The sequence below is a fragment of the Pelophylax lessonae genome (genome assembly GCF_965119305.1).
Source record: "Pelophylax lessonae genome assembly, chromosome: 8".
NCBI classification, from domain to species: Eukaryota; Metazoa; Chordata; class Amphibia; order Anura; family Ranidae; genus Pelophylax; species Pelophylax lessonae.
Window position 1 is genome coordinate 167,067,269 of NC_138775.1, and position 20,287 is coordinate 167,087,555.

The 20,287-nt window shown below is 42.2% G+C and overlaps 1 protein-coding gene and 1 pseudogene across 2 annotated transcripts in view; one reads left to right on the forward strand and one right to left on the reverse strand.

The window, feature by feature from the left end:
* The window catches only part of NEK7 (NIMA related kinase 7), a 243,809-nt gene extending 243,040 nt beyond the window's left edge, over window positions 1-769 (reverse strand). The window contains exon 1 of the mRNA XM_082264886.1: window positions 633-769. Coding sequence (XP_082121012.1) covers window positions 633-755 — 123 coding nt within the window. The 5' untranslated portion in view covers window positions 756-769. The remainder of the gene's footprint in view (window positions 1-632) is intronic.
* Window positions 770-4,850: 4,081 nt separating this feature from the next.
* On the forward strand, window positions 4,851-6,339 carry LOC309562214 (E3 SUMO-protein ligase ZBED1-like; annotated as a pseudogene). Its single transcript has one exon. The product of its transcript is annotated as an E3 SUMO-protein ligase ZBED1-like (transcript).
* Window positions 6,340-20,287: the final 13,948 nt, after the last annotated feature.

Here is a 20,287-nt window from a genome sequence, read left to right on the forward strand (position 1 = left end):
CATTTTATTGTCCCGAGTGTCCTTCCCAACCAGGCCCCTGTATAAGGTCAGTGTTTCCGCCGTTACCATACTTCTCTACATTATTAGTGAAGTATGGTAAATGTAATTTTCAAATCTGGTCATTTACCTCCACACCCCTTATGCCACCAATTGTCATTCAAAATGTGAAAGCACTGAAAGTTAAAAATTGGCCTGGTAAGGAAGGGGGTTTAGGTGCCCAGTGGGTAAGTGGTTAATACATTAAAAAATGTATTTCTGTCTTCTAGATTTATGGATAGGGCTCTGTTTTTCCATTACAACAGTACAAAACATGAAAATACTAATAATGCATCCATGTATTCCTTTAAAAGAAGGTCATTAAGGTATGGTTTTTGCTTTGCAACTTAACTTTTTTTTTTTAATGGACTGCATGCTCCTGTCAGGTAGGATTTGCTAAGCTGCCCTAATACCCAACATCAGAAAGCACAGAATAGTATAGGCTAGGATTTTTTTTTCAGCTAAGTGTTTTGAAATATTTTCCCCTCAACTTTGTAAAAGTCTGCAAAGGTCTTCAACTACAAGTAGAAATTAAACAATGGGGCAAATATAGAGTTAACAAAATGCAGTGGTATGCTTTAATTCATCAAAATTACCTGAACTTTTTTTAAAGCAACAGGGACTCCATCCAAAAGGCATCTGGCTCTGTATACTTCACTAAACTGGCCTCTGCCAATTTTCTTCTCAATCTGGAAATTGGCCAGCGTATTATACCCCATGTCTGGTCTCAGGGGCTTCTAAACAAATAAAAAAAATAAAATTAAAAAAAAAAAAAAAAAAAAAAGCAAAGAATCAGTAAGACATTTCTAAAAGCAAAGAAATCTATGCACTTTTACGAGGGCTTGATTTATAATGTGAATCTTTGCTGGATGGAGAAGGCAAAAACACAAAATAAGAATTTGGGCCCTTTCACACGGGTGCGCTCCGTATGTCCGCAAATCATCCTATTTTTTTGCAGATGATTTACGGACATAATGCTTGTCAATGGCATTGCGGATGTCAGCAGATGACCATCCGCTGACATCCGATTTTCTTCCTTTCAGTTCTGTTCCATTTTTTGGAACATAACAGAACTCTATTTTTCCTCCGTTAAAAAAACGGAAAGGAAGCAAAATCGGACGTCAGCGGTGTCATCCGCTGACATCCGCAATGCCCATAGACTTACATTATGTCCGTATATCATCTGCAAAGGGATGGGATGATATGCGGACATAAGAAGCGGATGACACAAGTGTCATCCGCTCCGTGAAGAGAAAAAAAAAAAAAAAAAGAGGACCGGAGCGGAGCCAAAAAATTGAACGGCCGTGTGAAAGAGCCCTTTTACTTTTAAAAACCTCATTGGCAGGGCATTAAACCTGCATCAAATCTGGGTGGTGGCAAGAAAGAATGAGGAAGCACAGTGTTTCTTTCCAAAGAATACATGACAAATTGCTGAAAATTTCCAACCAAACCAGGACAAGCAGTTAAATAATTTTCACGAGACCTGGATTTCCCAAGGAAGTATGGGAAATTCAGATGTGCAGCACACATATTGCTCAAGCAACTAAATGCCTTTTACAACTACAGTGTGTTCATTAAAAAATATGTTGTGATCCAGTAATTTGCTGCTTTATAAATAAAATAAGTTCAACATTTTTAAATGAAAATCAAGATTGTCAATCTACTGACATACTATAAAAAAAAAAAAAAATCAATGCATAGGAGTTGTCAAAAACATGACTGGCTTTTTACCCCAGAAAATCTATTATGCAGTGGTAAAAAGAAAAAGGTCTCAGAAAAAGTACCTGGGAGAGATGAACCATCTAATTAGCCTTAGAAAATTTCAGGTGAACCGATTACCAAACTGCTACACAGCTCCAGGTTAAACAGAATGGACTCCTACTATACCGTTACTTCTACTTGCCGTATGATATTTGCTCTCCTCTCCCACTCCCAACATCCATAAAGCACAAGAAAGTTCCATAGCAAGCCGCAAGAAAGCATTCTAGTTGAAGCAAACGACAGTATCTGCAGAAATCGAGAACTAGTTAAGGTAGCAAGGAAAGGCAAGTTTAACAGGAACTTGCTGTGTAAGGTTTAGGGGCTAGAAAGTTGACTAACCAGTAGAGCTGCACGATTAATCGTTCTGGGATCGCGATCTCGATCCACCCCCCTATGCGATCTCCATCACGAATATCGGCGATTCTGGGGGTGGGGTTATTTCACGGCCGCACCTCCATCACGCCTCCTCTATGACGCGGCGGGCCGCACCTCCGTCACGCTTCCCCTAGTCAGCGCTCTCCGCTCTGCAGATGACGCGGCAGGCCGCACCTCCGTCACGCCTCCTCCATTCAGTGCTCTGCAGATGACGCGGCAGGCCGCACCTCCGTCACGCCTCCTCAATTCAACTCTGCAGTCTGCAGATGACGCGCCACCTCTTCCGTCCCACCTCAGCCCCCCCTGGTCTGTCCCCGGAAGTGACGAGGTCCTATTTCTTCACAGGTCCGAGAAAATTATGGCTGATGAGCTTTCCATGAGGTAATCAAGGACAGAGGAGGGGGGGGGGGGGGGAGCGGGGAAAACCCTAAAAAATAAATAATTAAATGTATATTGTAATGAATGAATATATATATATATATATATATATATATATATATATATATATATATATATATATATATATATATATATATATATATATATATATTTATTTCATTATAATATACATTTATTTATTTTATTAGTGATTACAGTTTCTGCACATAACACTACCTTTTCAGCATTTTTACTTGTGAATTATCAATATAATAATTAATGAAATTATTTTCATTTTATATATATATATTACAATAAATAATTTAATGAAAATAATAATTTCATTAATTATTATTATACTGATAATTCACAAGTAAAAATGCTGAAAAGGTAGTGTTATGTGCAGAAAATGTAATCACTAAAATAAATAAATGTATAAATATACGTGGTGCTGAGAATGTATCACTCCAGCAGCAAAAGTGGTCAATGAAATCACGTTTTAAAGTTTTAATGGCCAAAGAATTTTAAGGATATATAATTTTTTTTTTTTTTTAGATATTTGAATATATATATATATTTTCATTATTATATTATTTATTGTATTAAAAAAATATATATTATATATATAATACAATAAATAATATAATAATATAATGAAAATATATGTTATTCAAATATCTAAAAAAAAATAAATTATGTCCTAATTTACCATCTCTTGTGTAGCGACCAGCAGGTGCACACAGGTGGCCCCCCTGGACATCCATGGGGTCGGGTCCACACAGTGACATAGACCAAATTTCATACAGTAAAAATCTCAAAAATACTAAAATCAATAATTTCACATTAAGTCCACAGGAAAAAGGGAAAGAAAAAAAAAAAAAAAAAGGAGTACAATACCTGCTCTTTAAGACCTCTTTCACTAACAGGAGCATGTTGTGTTGGTCTCCGTTTCGCCGTTTTTCCTTTGGACATAATGTGGATTTATTGATTTCGTATTTTTGATATTCTTATATTGGATGAAATTGTCTATATCACAGAGGATTTATGTGTTGCGTTGCGCCTTTGCAATTTACTTTTATGGACATTTTCCTAGTGTTTTAGCCCATTAGTCCTCTAGCGTCAGGTTTATAGTGTAACTTAAAGAGAAATTCCACCCCCAGGAAAAAAATAAAAATTCATCAGCTACAAATAGTGTAGCTGCTGACTTTTTAATATTAGGACTTACCTGTCCAGGGTTCCCGCGATGTTGGCACCTAAAGCCGATCTTTGTAACGGCTCTCAGATGCTGCCGCCGCCATTCAGGGTGAGGGAACCCGGCAGTGAAGCCTTTCGGCTTCACAGCCGACTCACTCCTGCACATGCGCAAAGCGTGCTGCACTTTAATTGGCCCGGTGGCAGAGAAAGGAGGAGGAGGGCTGAACTTCCGAGGGACGGCGCCGTGGTACCTGTTCTCCCCCCCCCCCCCTCCGAAAGGTGCCAAATGTGGCACCTGAGAGGGGGAGGAAGCATATAAGCGGAAGTGGTTTGTTTCATTTCCTTTTAAATGTCAGTGCATTAGCTGCAAGTGTACACTAAAGCAGATGACAGTGTGCGCTCTTGTTTTGTTTTCTCTATAGGTACATGTGTCCACTGTACCCAGTTGAATACTAAGAGAGAGAGAGAGCTGCAGCAGCACCTTAGTGATTGGAGAATATACAAAATTCAAACAGGACTCTTTAGCCCAGTTGGGGTCTTCTGTATCAACACAATCGCTGGTGGTCGTTTTTTGTTGGATTTTCTAATCCAAGTTCAGACAATTTTATTTTCACGAACACTCACAGGAGAGAGCTGGGAAGCAGTCTGTTCACGATCGAGATAACTTCGTCAAGGAGTGACGTCACATTGGGTACTGCTGTACTGCACGTGTAGAAGAATGAGTGAGGCAGAGCAATGCGCAAGTCAGTCTGATGAAAACCCAGACGGCCATGTTTTAGTACCGAAAAGAGGATCCTATTCCAAAGTGTGGGCTTATTTCGGTTTCAAACCATGTGATGATACTCAGCAAACAATATACTGCAAATAATGTTTAGCCGTTGTTTGTGCACCAAAGGGTAACACCACAAATTTGTTTAATCACCTGAAACGTTATCACATACAACAGTATGAGATGGTACAGAAAAAAAAAAACCACTCCACAAAGTACCTGCAACCAGACAAAACAAACCTCAATTAAAGCAACATTATTCAATGCAACACCGTACCCAACAACCTCTCCCAGGCACAAAGAAATAAACGCAATCACATTTCACCTGGCTAAAGATATGGCTCCTGTGACCACTGTTGAAAAAGAAGGGTTTAAAAAACTAATTGAAACCCTTGATAAGCGATATTGTGTGCCCTCTCGCAATCATTTTTCACATGTTGCAATCCCTGCTCTATATAACAAATGTCGTGAAACAATTGCAACGGAATTGCGAGATGTACTTAATTTTGCAGCAACTTCAGATTTATGGTCCAGCAGAGCAATGGAACCATACATGAGCGTAACCATCCATTTCATTAATGAAGATTTTGAGATGAAAAGTCGGTGCCTACAAACTGTGTTTTTCCCTGAGGACCACACTGGTGAAACTTTGGCACAGGGATTGAAGGATGCTTTCATAAACTGGAAGTTGGAGGAGAAAAATCTTGTGTGCATCACTACAGACAACGGAAGCAACATTGTGAAGGCCATATCCATAAATCACTGGACACGACTGCAGTGTTTTGGCCATAGGCTTCATCTTGCAATCGAGAATGCAATGAAGGACCCACGAATTGAGCGTGCTATGGGTTTGTGCAAAAAGCTTGTCGGGTGTTTCAGCTACAGTTGGAGGAGGAAGAGGGAACTTTCTGAGGCACAAAAACAACTTGGTTTACCAGACCACAACCTTAAGACAGAGTGTCCAACAAGGTGGGGATCTAGGCAGGCTATGGTGAGGAGGATACTGGAGCAGCAAGCTGCCATCACCCAGGTCCTCTCTTCTGATCACAAGGCTAGGCACCTCTTGCCAACATGGCAAGACCTAGAGGTCCTTGAGGCTGTGGACAAGACTCTCACCCCACTGGCAGACTTTACAGATGCTCTTTCAGGAGAGCAGTATGTAAGTGTCTCTTCTGTGAAACCTGCTCTCCACCTTTTTCAGACTTCTGTTTTGACTGTTAAGGAGGATGACTCTGATCTTATTCGCACATTGAAATCAAAGATCTTGGGGTATCTGGAGGAAAAATATAATGACCAAAAAACACAAGACCTTCTCGACATAGCCACAACCCTCGATCCCAGGTTTAAGATGACTTACGTCAATGAGGATAACAAATCTGCTATCCAGAACAGACTAAAAGATGAGATGTCACAGCTAATAACCGTTAAGGAAAGTCTCCCTACAACTACTAGTAGTAGTAGTAGTAGCAGTCCTGCAAAGAAGACTCGAAAGACCTTAGGTAGCTTTTTCAAAGAAGCACAAGGAAATGAAGGGCCACCAGCATCAGGCTCACAACAGCAATCCATAAACTTGACCTTGGAGCTACAGTCTTACATGTTCTTAGGCAACACTGACAGTGAAGATGATCCATTAGTCTGGTGGAAGGCTCACAAGGAGCAGTATCCAAGATTGTCTGAACTGGCCAGAAAATACCTTTGCATTCCTGCAACCAGTTCCCCTTCTGAAAGGGTTTTTAGCACAGGGGGCAACATTGTCACTTGTCGCCGTTCTGCACTAAAGCCTCAAAATGTTGACAGGCTTGTGTTTTTTAGCGAAGAACCTTTAAATCGGTTTATCTGACAAATATCCAACTGTTTTTTTAAATGTAATGATCATTTCTTTATTTCACATTACATTGTTTTGTTATTACATTTCTTTAAATTTGTTTGAAGTAAAGAGTATTATGGCTTATTTTATTGCCATCTTGTTTGATAACCTAATGTTCAGAGGTTGTAAATCTTTCAAATAAAAAAGTTTTTGAGAATCGTGAGTGAATCGTGATCTTTATTCCAAGCCAAAAAATCGTGATTCTCATTTTTGCCAGAATCGTGCAGCTCTACTAACCAGAATAAAAGATCATGGAGAAGACATGGGAGTATCTGACTGCAATGCTTGAACAGCATCATCCAGATAAAAGAACAGTGAGTTGAAGGGTAGACAACTAAATCTGCATTGGACATAGGTCACCAACATTACCATGGCAGTTACTGACGGAGCAAAGAACTAATAGCTACAGATGGCAGTCCATTCAGCTAAAACTGGATCTGTGTAGTGGTTGGCAGGTAGCCTTTGAATGACAGGCAGACAAACCTTAAGAGGGTCAAAATTTTATACTACATGCAAACTAGGGATTAACCGATTATCGGTGTGGCGGATTATAGGAGGCCGATATCCACTATTATTAAAAAATTTTTTTTTTGAAGTATCAGTATCAGCCATCAATTTGCCAATATTTCTTCAAGTGGTTGTACCAGAGTGATGCCTGCAGCTAGAGGCATCACCCTGGTACCGTTGTTTAAAGCCTACAGTCTGCTTTCTTGTAATGACAACCGATGCAGCTGAGCAGCCGCTTGCCAGAGTCTCCCATCCCACTGGGAGACCTGAGCGACCAGTTTGCACATCCGCCAGCTGGCCGAAGACCTGAACACAGCTGCATTCAGCTCTGATCGGGTCTTCAATGTAAAAACACGGATGCGATGTCATGACTTAACTTCCGGTGACTGGAGCCTTTAAAAAGGTGCCAGATTTTAAAATAAGACAGCATTCAAAACAGCCAAACTGGGCGTTTTGAATGCTTTTAAGTGCAGAGGAGGGGTTAGGGGTCTTTTAGACCCCAAAATTCCTCCATAAAGAGCACCTGTCACTGCCTATTACTGCCACAAGGGATGTTTGCATTCCTTGTGACAGTAAAAAAAAAAAAGTGTTACATTTTTTTTTTTTTAAAGGACAGTGTAAAAATAAAAACGTTAAATGAGCAGAATATCGGCACCTAATATCAGCTATCGGCCTGAAGGGTGGCCGGAAAATCGGTATCGGTCCTGAAAAACAATATTGGTCGATCCCTAATGCAAACAGCAAGCAACAAGCTCACTGTTTGCAAGGAGAAGGCAGAATTAGCAGCAGCAGCAAGTCAGTGAACTAGTAAAATATGATGTACTCCACTATCCCATGATAGTGTGTTCCTTTTTCTGTTAATTGTATTTTTCAGATTACAACATCAAAAAGAAAGCCCCTTAATTTTAATAAATACATACATTTAATACACCGCCATTTGCAAATCCCTAAATGTGGTGACTTTTTTTTTTTTTTTTTTTTATATAGGCTTTTTTGCCATTATTTTCATCAGTTGATTTATCCAGTGATGTCTTAGTGTGTCACCACTCTGGACGGATCAGACTTTTGGGCAGCACCATTATCAATCTGGGGGAGGGTAGACCAAGACGCACTAGCAGATTTAGATGGACTTTAATGTGTTAAGTCCAACATCTGCTAACTTTTTAGGCAGTTATAGCATTTTTTTTCTTTTTTTTTTTTTTATAAAGATTTTACATTAATGAATAAAAGTTGACCATTGTAAGAAACCCTGTTAAATGGTTTGTCTCAACCCTCTAACTGCCCCCTTTGCAGGATAGCTGGGTCTGTTAAAGAATATTAAATAACAGAAAGCCTCGTACACTAAACTAAATATTTGTTTTTTTTTTTTTTACGTTCAACCCAGCAGGACAAAACAAAAAAAAAAAAAAAAGGCATCCCAGGAGGAGCCACTGTACTAACGTACCTGATGTTAGTACAGTGATGTCCCCTGCTGTTCTACCCATCCCACCACTGGCTGAGTGCGCCTATTGGGAGCCGATCGGTAGACCTATTTCTGTCATGCCGCTTCGAATAGCTGACTTCTGTCAGACTGACTGTCACCCAACATTAAGCCCATGTGTACTAGGCTTTACTAGCCAGATCAACAGTTAAAATAAAGGGGGGTAAAAAAAAAAAAAAAAAAAGTTATTCTGACACCAAATCTGGAAAAATGGTAAGCTGCATAATAGCACATTTTTGTTTTGTTTTTAACACTGCTTTAAACCAGAAGGGGATTTTTAATTGTTTCTTTAAAAGCGGTCTTTACATTTTAGAATCATGTAACATACAGTACACTAGCCTGAATACAAACATGAGCTTTTTAACAATCTTCTAGAGAGATATCTATGCATGTCAGGGAGTCTTGACAGGTTATTGCTATGACCTCAACAACAGTATTTTTTCCTTCAAAAGCAAAATATAGTCAGCCTTTTTTTGTGCTGCACAGGCTATCCTGTGGAGGTGTATGTGACATTCAGAAGTTCAAAAAACTTTAACCTTTATGTCGGACTCAGAAAATCCCAAATGGATTTATCTAAGGGCACTATCGCTGAACTCCACTTGATAAATGTTGCATGGGACACCCAACTGACACCTGTTAAAACCTCAAACGGTTACTTTAGAAAGAAATAAAATTTAGGTAAAATTTGTTATTGATAAGAACAATGCTAGCATCTGTTTGTGCCATTAAAAAAAAAAAAAAAAAAAAATATACGCATTATATTTATTTACTTCTTTTGACAATATACAAAGGCCTATAGTAAATCTGTCATGCAACCACAGACATATGCAGTAAATTAATACAAATGTGATTAGACAATTCATAGCTCTTTCCCCCACTTTGAGAACGCATTTGAACTTGACAAAGATTAGCGTGAGTCTCTAAGACACAGTGACAGCCGCATGCTGAGTCCAAACTCTAGCTAATGTGTTTTGGCATTCGAGTTTGTAATCACACATTTACATATGCAATGACCTATATTTGCATGTCAGATCACACACTGTCTGGCTTGGTTAGGGCCAGGCGCCTCCCTGAGAGAGAGGACCAGAGTGGCTGTCCAAGGCCAGAGGGCCACGGGTTTGCTCTGTGAGATGGGGTATATCTGCCGCTGTTGATTAAGCTGACGAGCCCTGAGCATTAGACACTTCATTAGAGGTAATCTGTTTAACAGTGGGCAGTGCATACAAACTTCACAGCCCAATTTTAGTGAATGTTTCCATCCGCTGTTTCCCCCACATTTCATCCTTACAAAGGCCACAAAGGTCACTGAATAACAGTCTTGTCACATCTGCACCGTCACAAGATTTCTGGAGTCAGATAGTTCTATACAGATTAGGGTCTCATCTTGTAGTTAGATTGTAGCAATTTTCACAGAATAATTTCTCTGAATACTAAATAGTTGCAATCCTTTTTATGTTAAAGCACTAAAGTCACTGACAAATTCTTAATTGTTTTCTGGGAAACACATGACAGTAAGTTTTAAACATTTGGCATACATTTTTTTTTTTTTTTTTTTTGTTTTGTAAAAGTAGAATGGCAGTTTTAAAAATCAAAAAAAAAAGAAGGACAAGACAAAAAAAGGTCTGGTTTGCTTGTTAAAGATCATAAAAACTTTTTTTTTTTGCAGTAACTTTGAATCCTGTTATAACGCTTTCACATACTTTATATTCTTTACATGAAGTTTAAAAAAAAGTGGTTGCCACACCAATGTTTGTCCGTAAGCATGTTCCAGTAGGTTAAAAACATGGGAAATATTAAATTAAAATAAGAACTAAAATCCACCCTCCCCACACCATCTACCCCCTTTTTTTTTTTCTTCTTATTGCCCCAGTGTCCCTTTGTTCTACTTTTTTTCCTATTTATTTCAGTCCATTATAAGTAAAATGCAGGGTCATGTCCTGTTCAGGCAGTTTCCTGATAACTTGAATCCTTTCAGATTGCCTGCAAATGGAAACAGAGGACAAGAACGCAGCCATGTTTTCCTGCAGTTCTGTCATTACCACTGCCATTATTCTTTTCTATGTTAAGTGGATTCTATCATTGCCAAACGGTGGCATGTATGTGTCTGATTTGATCTGGAGTCATGTTGCCTTCATTTGTAGGTCTTGTTGGCTACTGCATTTTTTTTAATAAATAGTTCAATAAAGAGAAAAAAAAAAAAAAAATCCAGACCTTAGGCCCCCTACTCAAACCTTCACACCCGAGTGTGTTTTTTTAGTGTTTACTTACACCGGCCTACGTTCAACATGCAGAATATCCCATTGTTTGTGATTGTGCCTGTTCACACTGTAATGCTCAGCTGCTCATTGCTCAATGTCCTAGACCCAGAAGTGCATGAGCTTGGATGTACACAAAAGGCCTATTTCTCTCAAATATTGCTCACAAATCTGTCTAAATCTGTGTTAGTGAGCACTTCTCCTCTGCCGAGACAATCCATCCACCTCACAGGTGTGGCATATCAAGCAGCGTTGCTAACCGCCCGTAGATTTACGGACAGCCCGTAAAAACAGGGCACTTTTCTCCTGCCCGTAGCAGGAGAAAAGTGCCAGTAAATCTACGGCGGCAAGGTCAGAACTGCGCATGTGCGGCACGCAGTTCCGGAGATCCCGAGACGAGCCGAGTGTTCTCTCGCAGAGATGCAGACTCGCACTGTGACTGGAGTGCCACGGCCCGCCTGCGCCCGCCCCTGCCTCTGCCCCCCGCCGTCTTAAATTTTCCCACCGGGCAGGTCAGTGTCTTATACTCTTATTGGAAGTCTCGGACTCGTACTCGCGGCGGAAGTGACGCCACCAGGCGCCAGACAGTGACAGTGTCTGGCCTCTGTTAAAAGGGTATGCTGGAGTCTGGAATGTTTGTCACTGTGGACTGGAGTACTAGAAGTCGAGGTCTCGAGGATGCTGGACGGATGGTGGTCGGTGGAGTGGACAGAGCAGAGCAGCAGACTGTGACAGCAGAGGCAGCCGCAGAGCACACAGAAGAACAGAGGACTGGTGAGTGGAGCTCCGAGCCTCTGACACTCAGCTAGCAGAGCAGACTGGAGTAGAGAGATGAGTCAGTGGGCAGAGGACATCAGTGTCCTGCTCCTGGGCCCCCTTCACCTCTCCACAGGCAGTGTCACAGCTTCACTCTGCAGTAATGTCACTGATATGGCTATGGAGAGGAGAAAGGGACTTAGGAGGAGGACACTGATGTGGAGAGCTAATATGAAGGGGGACAGAGGAAGAAACTGCTGAGGAGGGCACTTCCATGTCCACACAGGCTCGCCTCTGACCATCTCCTGTATTATGTCCGCAGTCTCAGACCACCCCCCTGTACCATGTCCGCAGTCTCTGACCACCCCCCTGTACCATGTCCGCAGTCTCTGACCACCCCCCTGTACCATGTCCGCAGTCTCTGACCACCCCCCTGTACCATGTCCGCAGTCTCTGACCACCCCCCTGTACCATCCATGTCCGCAGTCTCTGACCACCCCCCTGTACCATGTCCGCAGTCTCTGACCACCGCCCTGTACCATGTCCGCAGTCTCTGACCACCCCCCTGTACCATGTCCGCAGTCTCTGACCACCTCCTGTACCATGTCTGCAGTCTCTGACCACCTCCTGTACCATGTCTGCAGTCTCTGACCACCTCCTGTACCATGTCTGCAGTCTCTGACCACCTCCTGTACCATGTCTGCAGTCTCTGACCACCTCCTGTACCATGTCTGCAGTCTCTGACCACCTCCTGTACCATGTCTGCAGTCTCTGACCACCTCCTGTACCATGTCTGCAGTCTCTGACCACCTCCTGTACCATGTCTGCAGTCTCTGACCACCTCCTGTACCATGTCTGCAGTCTCTGACCATTTTTTCTTTTATCATGTCTGCAGTCTCTGCAGGGGAGTCTGGAGAGGAGTCAAGAGTGAGAGCGCCGCTGGGATGGGGGTCACGGGAGAAGTTAGATGTGTGGGGCCCCGGCCTGCGGAGTGGAGACCAGAGCCGTCTGACTGAGCCCTGCACAGTGCACCTGAGGGGAGGTCAGTGACAGCGCCGCCAGACCAGTCTGATGGGGGGGGGGGGTCACTGATGTAAGGGGGAGAGAATACAATAATGCAAGTGGGCACTGACTTTTGTTTAACTTAAACACATTGCTAATGGCACTATCTACATGTTTATAGTTTAATTATTCATATTTGCACGGTTTAGCACTGAAAACGGCTATTTTATGTACATTTTTGCAGTGCCAGTAAAAAATTGGTGCTGTCCGTAAATTTTGGCGTTCTGCCAGTAAATTTCACTCCGGGGGGTTGGCAACACTGATATCAAGATGCTGATTAGACAGCATGATTATTGCACAGGTGTGCCTTAGGCTGGCCAGAATAAAAGGCCACTACAAAATGTGCTGTTTTACTGTATTGGCGGGGTCCGAAAACTAGTCAGTATCTGGTGTGACCACCATTTGCCTTACGCAGTGCAACACATCTCCTTCGCATAGAGTTGATCAGGTTGGTGATTGTGGCCTGTGGAATGTTGGTCCACTCCTCTTCAATGGCTGTGCAAAGTTGCTGGAAATTGGCAGGACCTGAAACACGCTGTCGTATACGCCGATCCAGAGCATCCCAAACATGCTCAATGGGTGACATGTCCAGTGAGTATGCTGGCCATGCAAGAACTGAGATGTTTTCAGCATCCAGGAATTGTGTACAGATCCTGGCAACATGAGGTGATGGTCGTAGATGAATGGCACAACAATGGGCATCAGGATCTCGTCACAGTATCTCTGTGCATTCAAAATGCCCTCAATAAAATGCACTTGTGTTCGTTGTCCATACCATAACCCCACTGCCACCATGGGTCACTCGATCCACAATGTTAAAATCAGCAAACCGATCACTCACACAATGCCATACGCACTTGTCAGCCATCTGCTGTACAGTGAAAACCAGGATACTCAGTTACAAAAACCAACTTCAGTCAGATCGAGACCCCGATGAGAAGCAATGAAAGATTAGATAGTCTGATTGCCTCTATGGCCTTTGAGGATCGGAGCGATGCCATGACGTTAATTCCTGTCTAAAGTGAAACTTTTTTTTTTTTTTTTTTTTAAGCAAAAGATCAAAAAAAAATGTCCCCTCTTGTTTTTAAAGGTAAAGGAGAGATCTGGGGTCTTGAGGTATTGCTGCAAATGTGGAGCGAGCAATAATTCTAGCACTAAACCGCCTATAACTTTAAACCGGTAACCTGTAAAAAAATATTAAAGCATCGCCTTTGGATATGTTCAAGTACTGTAGTGTGTCCCCATTCTAAGAGGGTGTGCAATTTTAAAGCATGACATGCTAGGCATTCATTTTTTCAGCGTAATATCTTTCATATTTTACAAAACAATTGGCATTTTTTTTTAATTAAAGTGTATTTTTTCCCAAAATAATTGCGTTTTGAAAAACTGCTGCACAAATACAGTGTAATATAAAAAAATATATATATACGCAACAAATGCCATTTAACTCCCTAGGGTCTCTACTAAAAAAAATATACATAAGGTTTGGGGGTTTTAAGTAATTTTCTAGCAAAAAATGCTGATTTAAACTTTTAAACAAAGAGCCACAAAAGGTTTGGTTTTGGTGTTTAACTGCTCTCCTTGCCTTTCCTGGCCCAAGGAACAATTGTCCGAAGCTTAATATACGTGCGAAAATGCTTGAACAAAGCTTCTAAAATGCTCAAAAAACGTGCAAAAAATAAAATCAGCAGATATAGACTCTGCGCACACTTTCCTCATACTCACTGTGGGTGCACATGGCAGGCCTTGTTTAATAAATTGCATAAGTGAAAGCGGCAGGTTGACATTGCTGATCTACTTCTACTGCTTGCCTATATAGTGAGTTCTCATCAATAAACTTCAGTCACTGACCAGAGAAAAAGATGGCTTGAAACCAGAAAAAGATGGAGCTCTTACTATATTTACTTGTTCAAGGTCAGACACACAGATTAGCAGATAGCAGAGGATCAGCATAACAAGGCAATTCAAATTTTTAGAAGTGGAACAATAATACCTGTGGACAGCAGCATTGTCAGCCACTACTAGCAAATTTATATACACTAACAAATTTAAGCTAAAACGCCAGCACACACTGTAGGTACACAAGCTACCCCCTGTTCAAAGCTGATGGGCATCCCGGGTAATGTAAAATATAGCCATGATAATATTTGATCAATTTCGTCATCCATTTTCTGTTCCCTTTGTTTATATTTAGCTGTGGGATCAGGAGCGGCCGTGGGAGGGGAATTTGGTTGTTAGGGGTTATTTACAGAGTCTCTGTCCTCAGCCCCGCTTTACATTACAGTGCCCCTTTACATTGTTGCAGGGACTGCTCTGTTAATGGGGGCACTGCGATGTAAAAAGGTGGGGCTGTAATGTCATGATTGCAGTGCCCCTTTACAGTGTAGTCCACTTGGAATTCACAGCCTTCTCCATCAGTGCCCCTGCAGTCTGCCCCCCTCTCTAACATCACACTTCCCTATTCTAACATCTGCCTCCCCTGCACAGGAAACAGATTTTACTTCTTGCTCAGAAATCCTCAATCTGCACACAAATCCAAGAAACCATCTGTTCTGGAGGTGTAAAGGTCAGCTGGTTACAACCGTGCACATTTTTTGTTCCTGCTCACTACTACAGTAGTTTTGGGAGGGGGGTCAGATGGGTCACTCAGAAATTTACAAAACAGTGTTCTTCCTTGTTCCAGGGCAGAGGCCGTGATCAGCGTGTCCTCTCCTGGCTCCCCCGCCTGCCCGATGAGGTCTTCCTATAAGCAGGGTAGGGGGCAGGAGGAGCTCTCCATTCCGATCTGCAGTTCCTCCAGCCCCCCTGCCAAGGAGCAGGGAGAAGACAAACAGGCATGGCCGCACAGCAGGAGGTGATCAGCGAACGCTTTTTGTGATGGCCCTGTGCAGACTGCGGTCACCACTCATCCCCTGCTGTGCAGCCCGGTCATAAACAGGCTGTAGAACGGGGGTAGGGGACCCCTTGCAAAAAAAGGAAAAATCTTTAGGAGGGTCCTCAGGATCACAGTAACAGTGTTTATTTCCTTTTGGGATAAAAAGTTTCACGGGAAGAAAAAAGCTGATCATTGTAAGCACCCCTCTCAGGTTGTCTAACTACTACATTTGCAGGAGAGCTTGTTCTGTAAAAAAAAAAAAAAAAACAGCCTTACTCCAGGAAAAAAAAATAAAGGAAAAAGCCTAAAAAAGAAAAAAATATTGTAACCATCACATCTATGAATTGGAAAGCTGCAAAATGTTTGTTTGTCTTAAAATTAAAAACTATAATTTGTGCACATCACATGTAATAACTACTACACATACTACACATCAAATTTTTTTGAATGACTGATCTGTCACACTGTATCATTATGAGCCAAACTAGGCAGTGCAAAACCACATCAGTTCTTCTTGATACACTTGCACACAGTTTTTAAAGAAAAACTCGGAAGGTAGGTTGTTCCAAACACCTTGGAGAACTAACCACAGATCTTCTGTGGATTATGTTGTTCAGTCATTTAGTGGTGTCTGACTCTTCGTGACCTCTTGGACCATACCACGCAAGGCTTTTCTGTCCTCCGCTGCCTCCCGTAGCTTGCTTCATTTCAGGTCAATGTTTAGATGAGGTTATCTATCCATTTTGTTTTCTGTCGTCCGCTCTTCCTTTTTACTTCCATGTTTCCCAGCATCAAGGTCTTTTCCAATGAGTCCTCTCTTCGCATAAGAAGCCAAAGTATTTGAGTTTCAGATTCAGGATTTGTCCTTCCAGTTCAGGGTCGATTTCCTACAGGGTTGATCTTCTTGCCATCCAAATGACTTTCAAGAGTCTTCTCCAACACCATGGTTCAAAAGCATAAATTCTTCGGCGTTCAGCTTACCTTATAGTTCAACTTTCACAGCCATAGGTTACTACTGGGAATACCATAGCTTTGACTAGACAGCATCTGTGGATGTAGGCTGCCTCAAATCCTTGTCTTCTCATGTAATCCCAGACAGACTGTTGAGATGAGGGCTCTGTGGCCTCTGTGATTGAGAGGAGTGACATTACGGAAGGGATGAGTATGGAGTTAGAATCCGTATGGGTAGAACTCCATAGGGAAGGAGAAAAGGGAAAAGTAATTGTGGGGGTTTGCTATAGGCCACCTAAACAAGGGGAGGAGGTAGAGCTGGAATTTTTGGCACTTTTGGGTAAAGTGGCAAAGCTAGGATCAGTCATCATATTGGGGGACTTCAATTATCCCGACATTGACTGGGTAGAGGGGACTGCACACTCACATAAGGCCCGTCTATTCACGGAAACCTTACAGGATAATTACATGTCACAGCTGGTGGATTCTCCTACTAGAGAAAACGCAATCCTGGATCTATTGATCACTAATGACCCAGACATAATCTCGGAGGTAGAAGTCCAGGACTACCTGGGCTCTAGCGATCACAGGATGATCACATTTAGCGTAAATAACAATATAGCAAGGCAAGTGGGGAACATCAGAACCCTAAACTTCAGAAGGGAAAACTTTCCAAAATTGTACTCATTGATGGAAAGGGTTAACTGGGACCAAACCTTGGGATCACTGACCACAGAGGAAAAATGGGAATGCTTTAGGAACATATTAAGCAAATGCATCTTGCAGTGCATTCCTATGGGAAATAAATTTAGAAGAGACAAAGCCAAACCTGGCTGGCTAAACCGTAGCGTTAAACTTATTAGGGGAAAAAAATTGGCCTTCAGGAAATATAAAATCAGAAGGCACAGTATTGGCTTTCGACCAATACAAGGAGGCAAATAAGTGTAAACACGAAATCAAGATGGCTAAAATAGACTTTGAGAGACAAATAGCGGAGGATAGTAAAAAAAAAAAAAAAAAAAAAAAAAAAAAAAAAAAACAAAGAAATTCTTTAAATATATCAACAGCAAAAAAAACTAGGTCAGAGTATATTGCACACATAATTAACGATGATGGGAGGATGGTTACAGAGGACACTGAAAAAGCAACCGTGCTGATCGCTTTTTTCTCGTCAGTATTTACACAGGAAACGGAGGGGTACACTGACCATGACTGTATGGTTAGTAGTAATACACAGGACTTGCCACTATGGCTAACAGAGGGTGAAATCAGGGAAAGGCTGGATAAACTTAACACAAACAAATCGCCAGGCCCGGATGGCGTACATCCAAGAGTACTCAAGCAACTCAGTAAGGTTATATCCAGACCACTGTTCCTGATCTTTGCTGACAGTATTAGGACAGGAGATGTACCAGGGGAGTGGAGGAAAGCAAACGTGATTCCGATATTCAAAAAGGGTCAGAGGCATATACCGGGAAATTATAGGCCTGTCAGTCTGACATCAGTAGTATGTAAACTTCTGGAGGGGATGATAAGGGACTATATCATAGAGTTTGCTAAAGACAACAGCATCATCAGCAGTAACCAGCACGGGTTTACAAATGGGCGTTCTTGTCAATCCAATCTCTTAACATTCTACGAAGAGGTGAGCTGTGAGCTAGATAGGGGCAGACCAGTGGATGTGGTGTACCTAGATTTCGCTAAGGCGTTTGATACAGTTCCCCATAAGTGCTTAATTTATAAAATAAGGTCTGCAGGTATCGACAGCAGGGTTTGCTCTTGGATACGGAACTGACTAAAAGGGCGTGTCCAAAGGGTGGTAATAAACCGCGCATACTCAGACTGGTCTGAGGTAGTAAGCGGGGTCCCCCAAGGCTCAGTCCTGGGACCAACCTTGTTCAATTTATTCATAAACAGCACTGAGGACGGGATCAGTAGTTCGATATCAGTTTTTGCAGATGACACAAAATTGGGCAGGGCAATAACTGCACAGCATGAAGCAGATATCCTACAGGATGACCTGGACAAAATAACGGAGTGGGCAACGACTTGGAGAAGTGTACGATTTTGCACTTGGGGACTAGAAACATAAAAGCACAATACACATTAGGAGGGGAACCCTTGGGGGAATCAAAAATGGAGAAAGATCTGGGAGTCTTGGTTGATGATAGACTAGGCAACAGCATGCAATGTCAAGCGGCAGCTGCCAAGGCCAGCAGAATATTAGCATGCATAAAGAAAGGGATGTATTCCAGAGATAAGTCTATAATCCTTCCACTTTATAAAACTCTGGTCCCACCGCATCTGGAGTATTCTGTCCAGTTCTGGTCGCCAGTCCTCAGGAGGGATGTGTTGGAGCTGGAGAGAGTCCAGAGAAGGGCAACTAAACTGATTAGGGGATTGGAGGACCTTGATTATGAAGAGCGTCTGCAATCGCTTGATTTATTCTACCTGGAGAAGAGACGCCTGAGGGGGGACATGATAGCAATTTTTAAATAACTCAATGGGGATCTCAGCTTAGAAAAAAAGCTGTTCAGTCGAACGGATTGCATGAGGACTCAGGGGCATACAATGCGATTAGAGGAGAAGCGTTTTAACCTCAGGCAACGTGGGGGGTTCTTTACTGTTAGGGCTACAAGATTGTGGAATTCTCTACCACAAGAGGTGGTTTCTGCGGGTAGTATGGTGGCTTTCAAAAGACTATTAGACGTACATCTCAAGGATCAGAACATTCAGGGGTATGTGAGATGATTACAGCCGCACACACCTACACAGGTTGAACTGGATGGACTGTTGTCTTTATTTAACCTCACCTACTATGTAACTATGTAAATCATCACTTCCAAAAATCCTCCATTTTTACACTGAAGATAGTTCTTAAAGCGGAGTTCCGGGCCCAAAATCGACAGTCGATTTTGGGCCATCCGCCTGCTATAGGTCACCTGAAACCAAAAAGGATAATTACGATTTTTTTTTTTTTTTTTTACTTACCTTGTAATTCCAGAAAAATATACTCACCTTTCTTCCACTTCCTCCCTCGGCGGCCGCGGCCCACGCCGTCACTTCCGCTTTGCAATGATTCTTGGGAGCTGAACGTCATCGCTCCCAGGAATCAATGCGCCTGCACCGGCCCTGACATCAGTTCCGGTTCAGGCGCGTTATACCTTGCTAAACAGCTTCTGGGCATGCCCAGAAGCTGTGCAGGGATGACGCTGCGGCCCCGGAAGTGACGGCGGGGCCTGCGCAGTGCATCGTGGGACCGAAGAGGATCACGCTGGCTTCAAGCTGCCCACACCTGAGATGGCAGCGCTGGAGAAGAAATTTTAAAAGGGAGTATTTTTTCTTGTAGGTAAGTGTGAACCGGGACAGATCAGAGGCTATCCATTGTGCAATGTACTAGCCCTGACTGTCCCGGGGGTATTTTCATTGAAAACATTTTTTTGGTGGCCGGAACTCCGCTTTAATGACATTGCCTGTATGTTTGGGGTCGTTGTCCTGCTGCAGAATAAATTTGGGTCCCATACCATTACATGCATCCTTGATGGTATGAAATGTTTGAAAATATCTGCCTGTATATCAGTATTGAGGACAACATTGATCCTGGCCAAATCTCCAAATCTATTTGATTAAATGCAGCCCCAAACTTGCAAGGAACCACCAACTATGCGTTACTGTTTTGCCTGCAGACTCATTGCACCGCTCTCCAGCCCTTCAGTGAACAAACAGCCTCCTGTACAGACAAAGTTAAAATTTTGACTCATCAGTCCAGAGCAGCTGCTGCCATTTTCTTGCACCCAGTTCCTATGTTTTTGTTCATAGTGGAGTCTTAGACCTTGTTTCTACGTCTGAGGTATGGCTTTTTGGCCCCAATTCATCCATGAAGACCACTTTTGGCCAGACTTTTCCGTAGAGTACGTCATGAAATCGTCATGAAATCATCATGAATGTAGTAAATAGAACATTGAAAAGTTATCAGGACAAACCATATGAGAAGCAGGCATTCCTCACGCTACCCTGCATT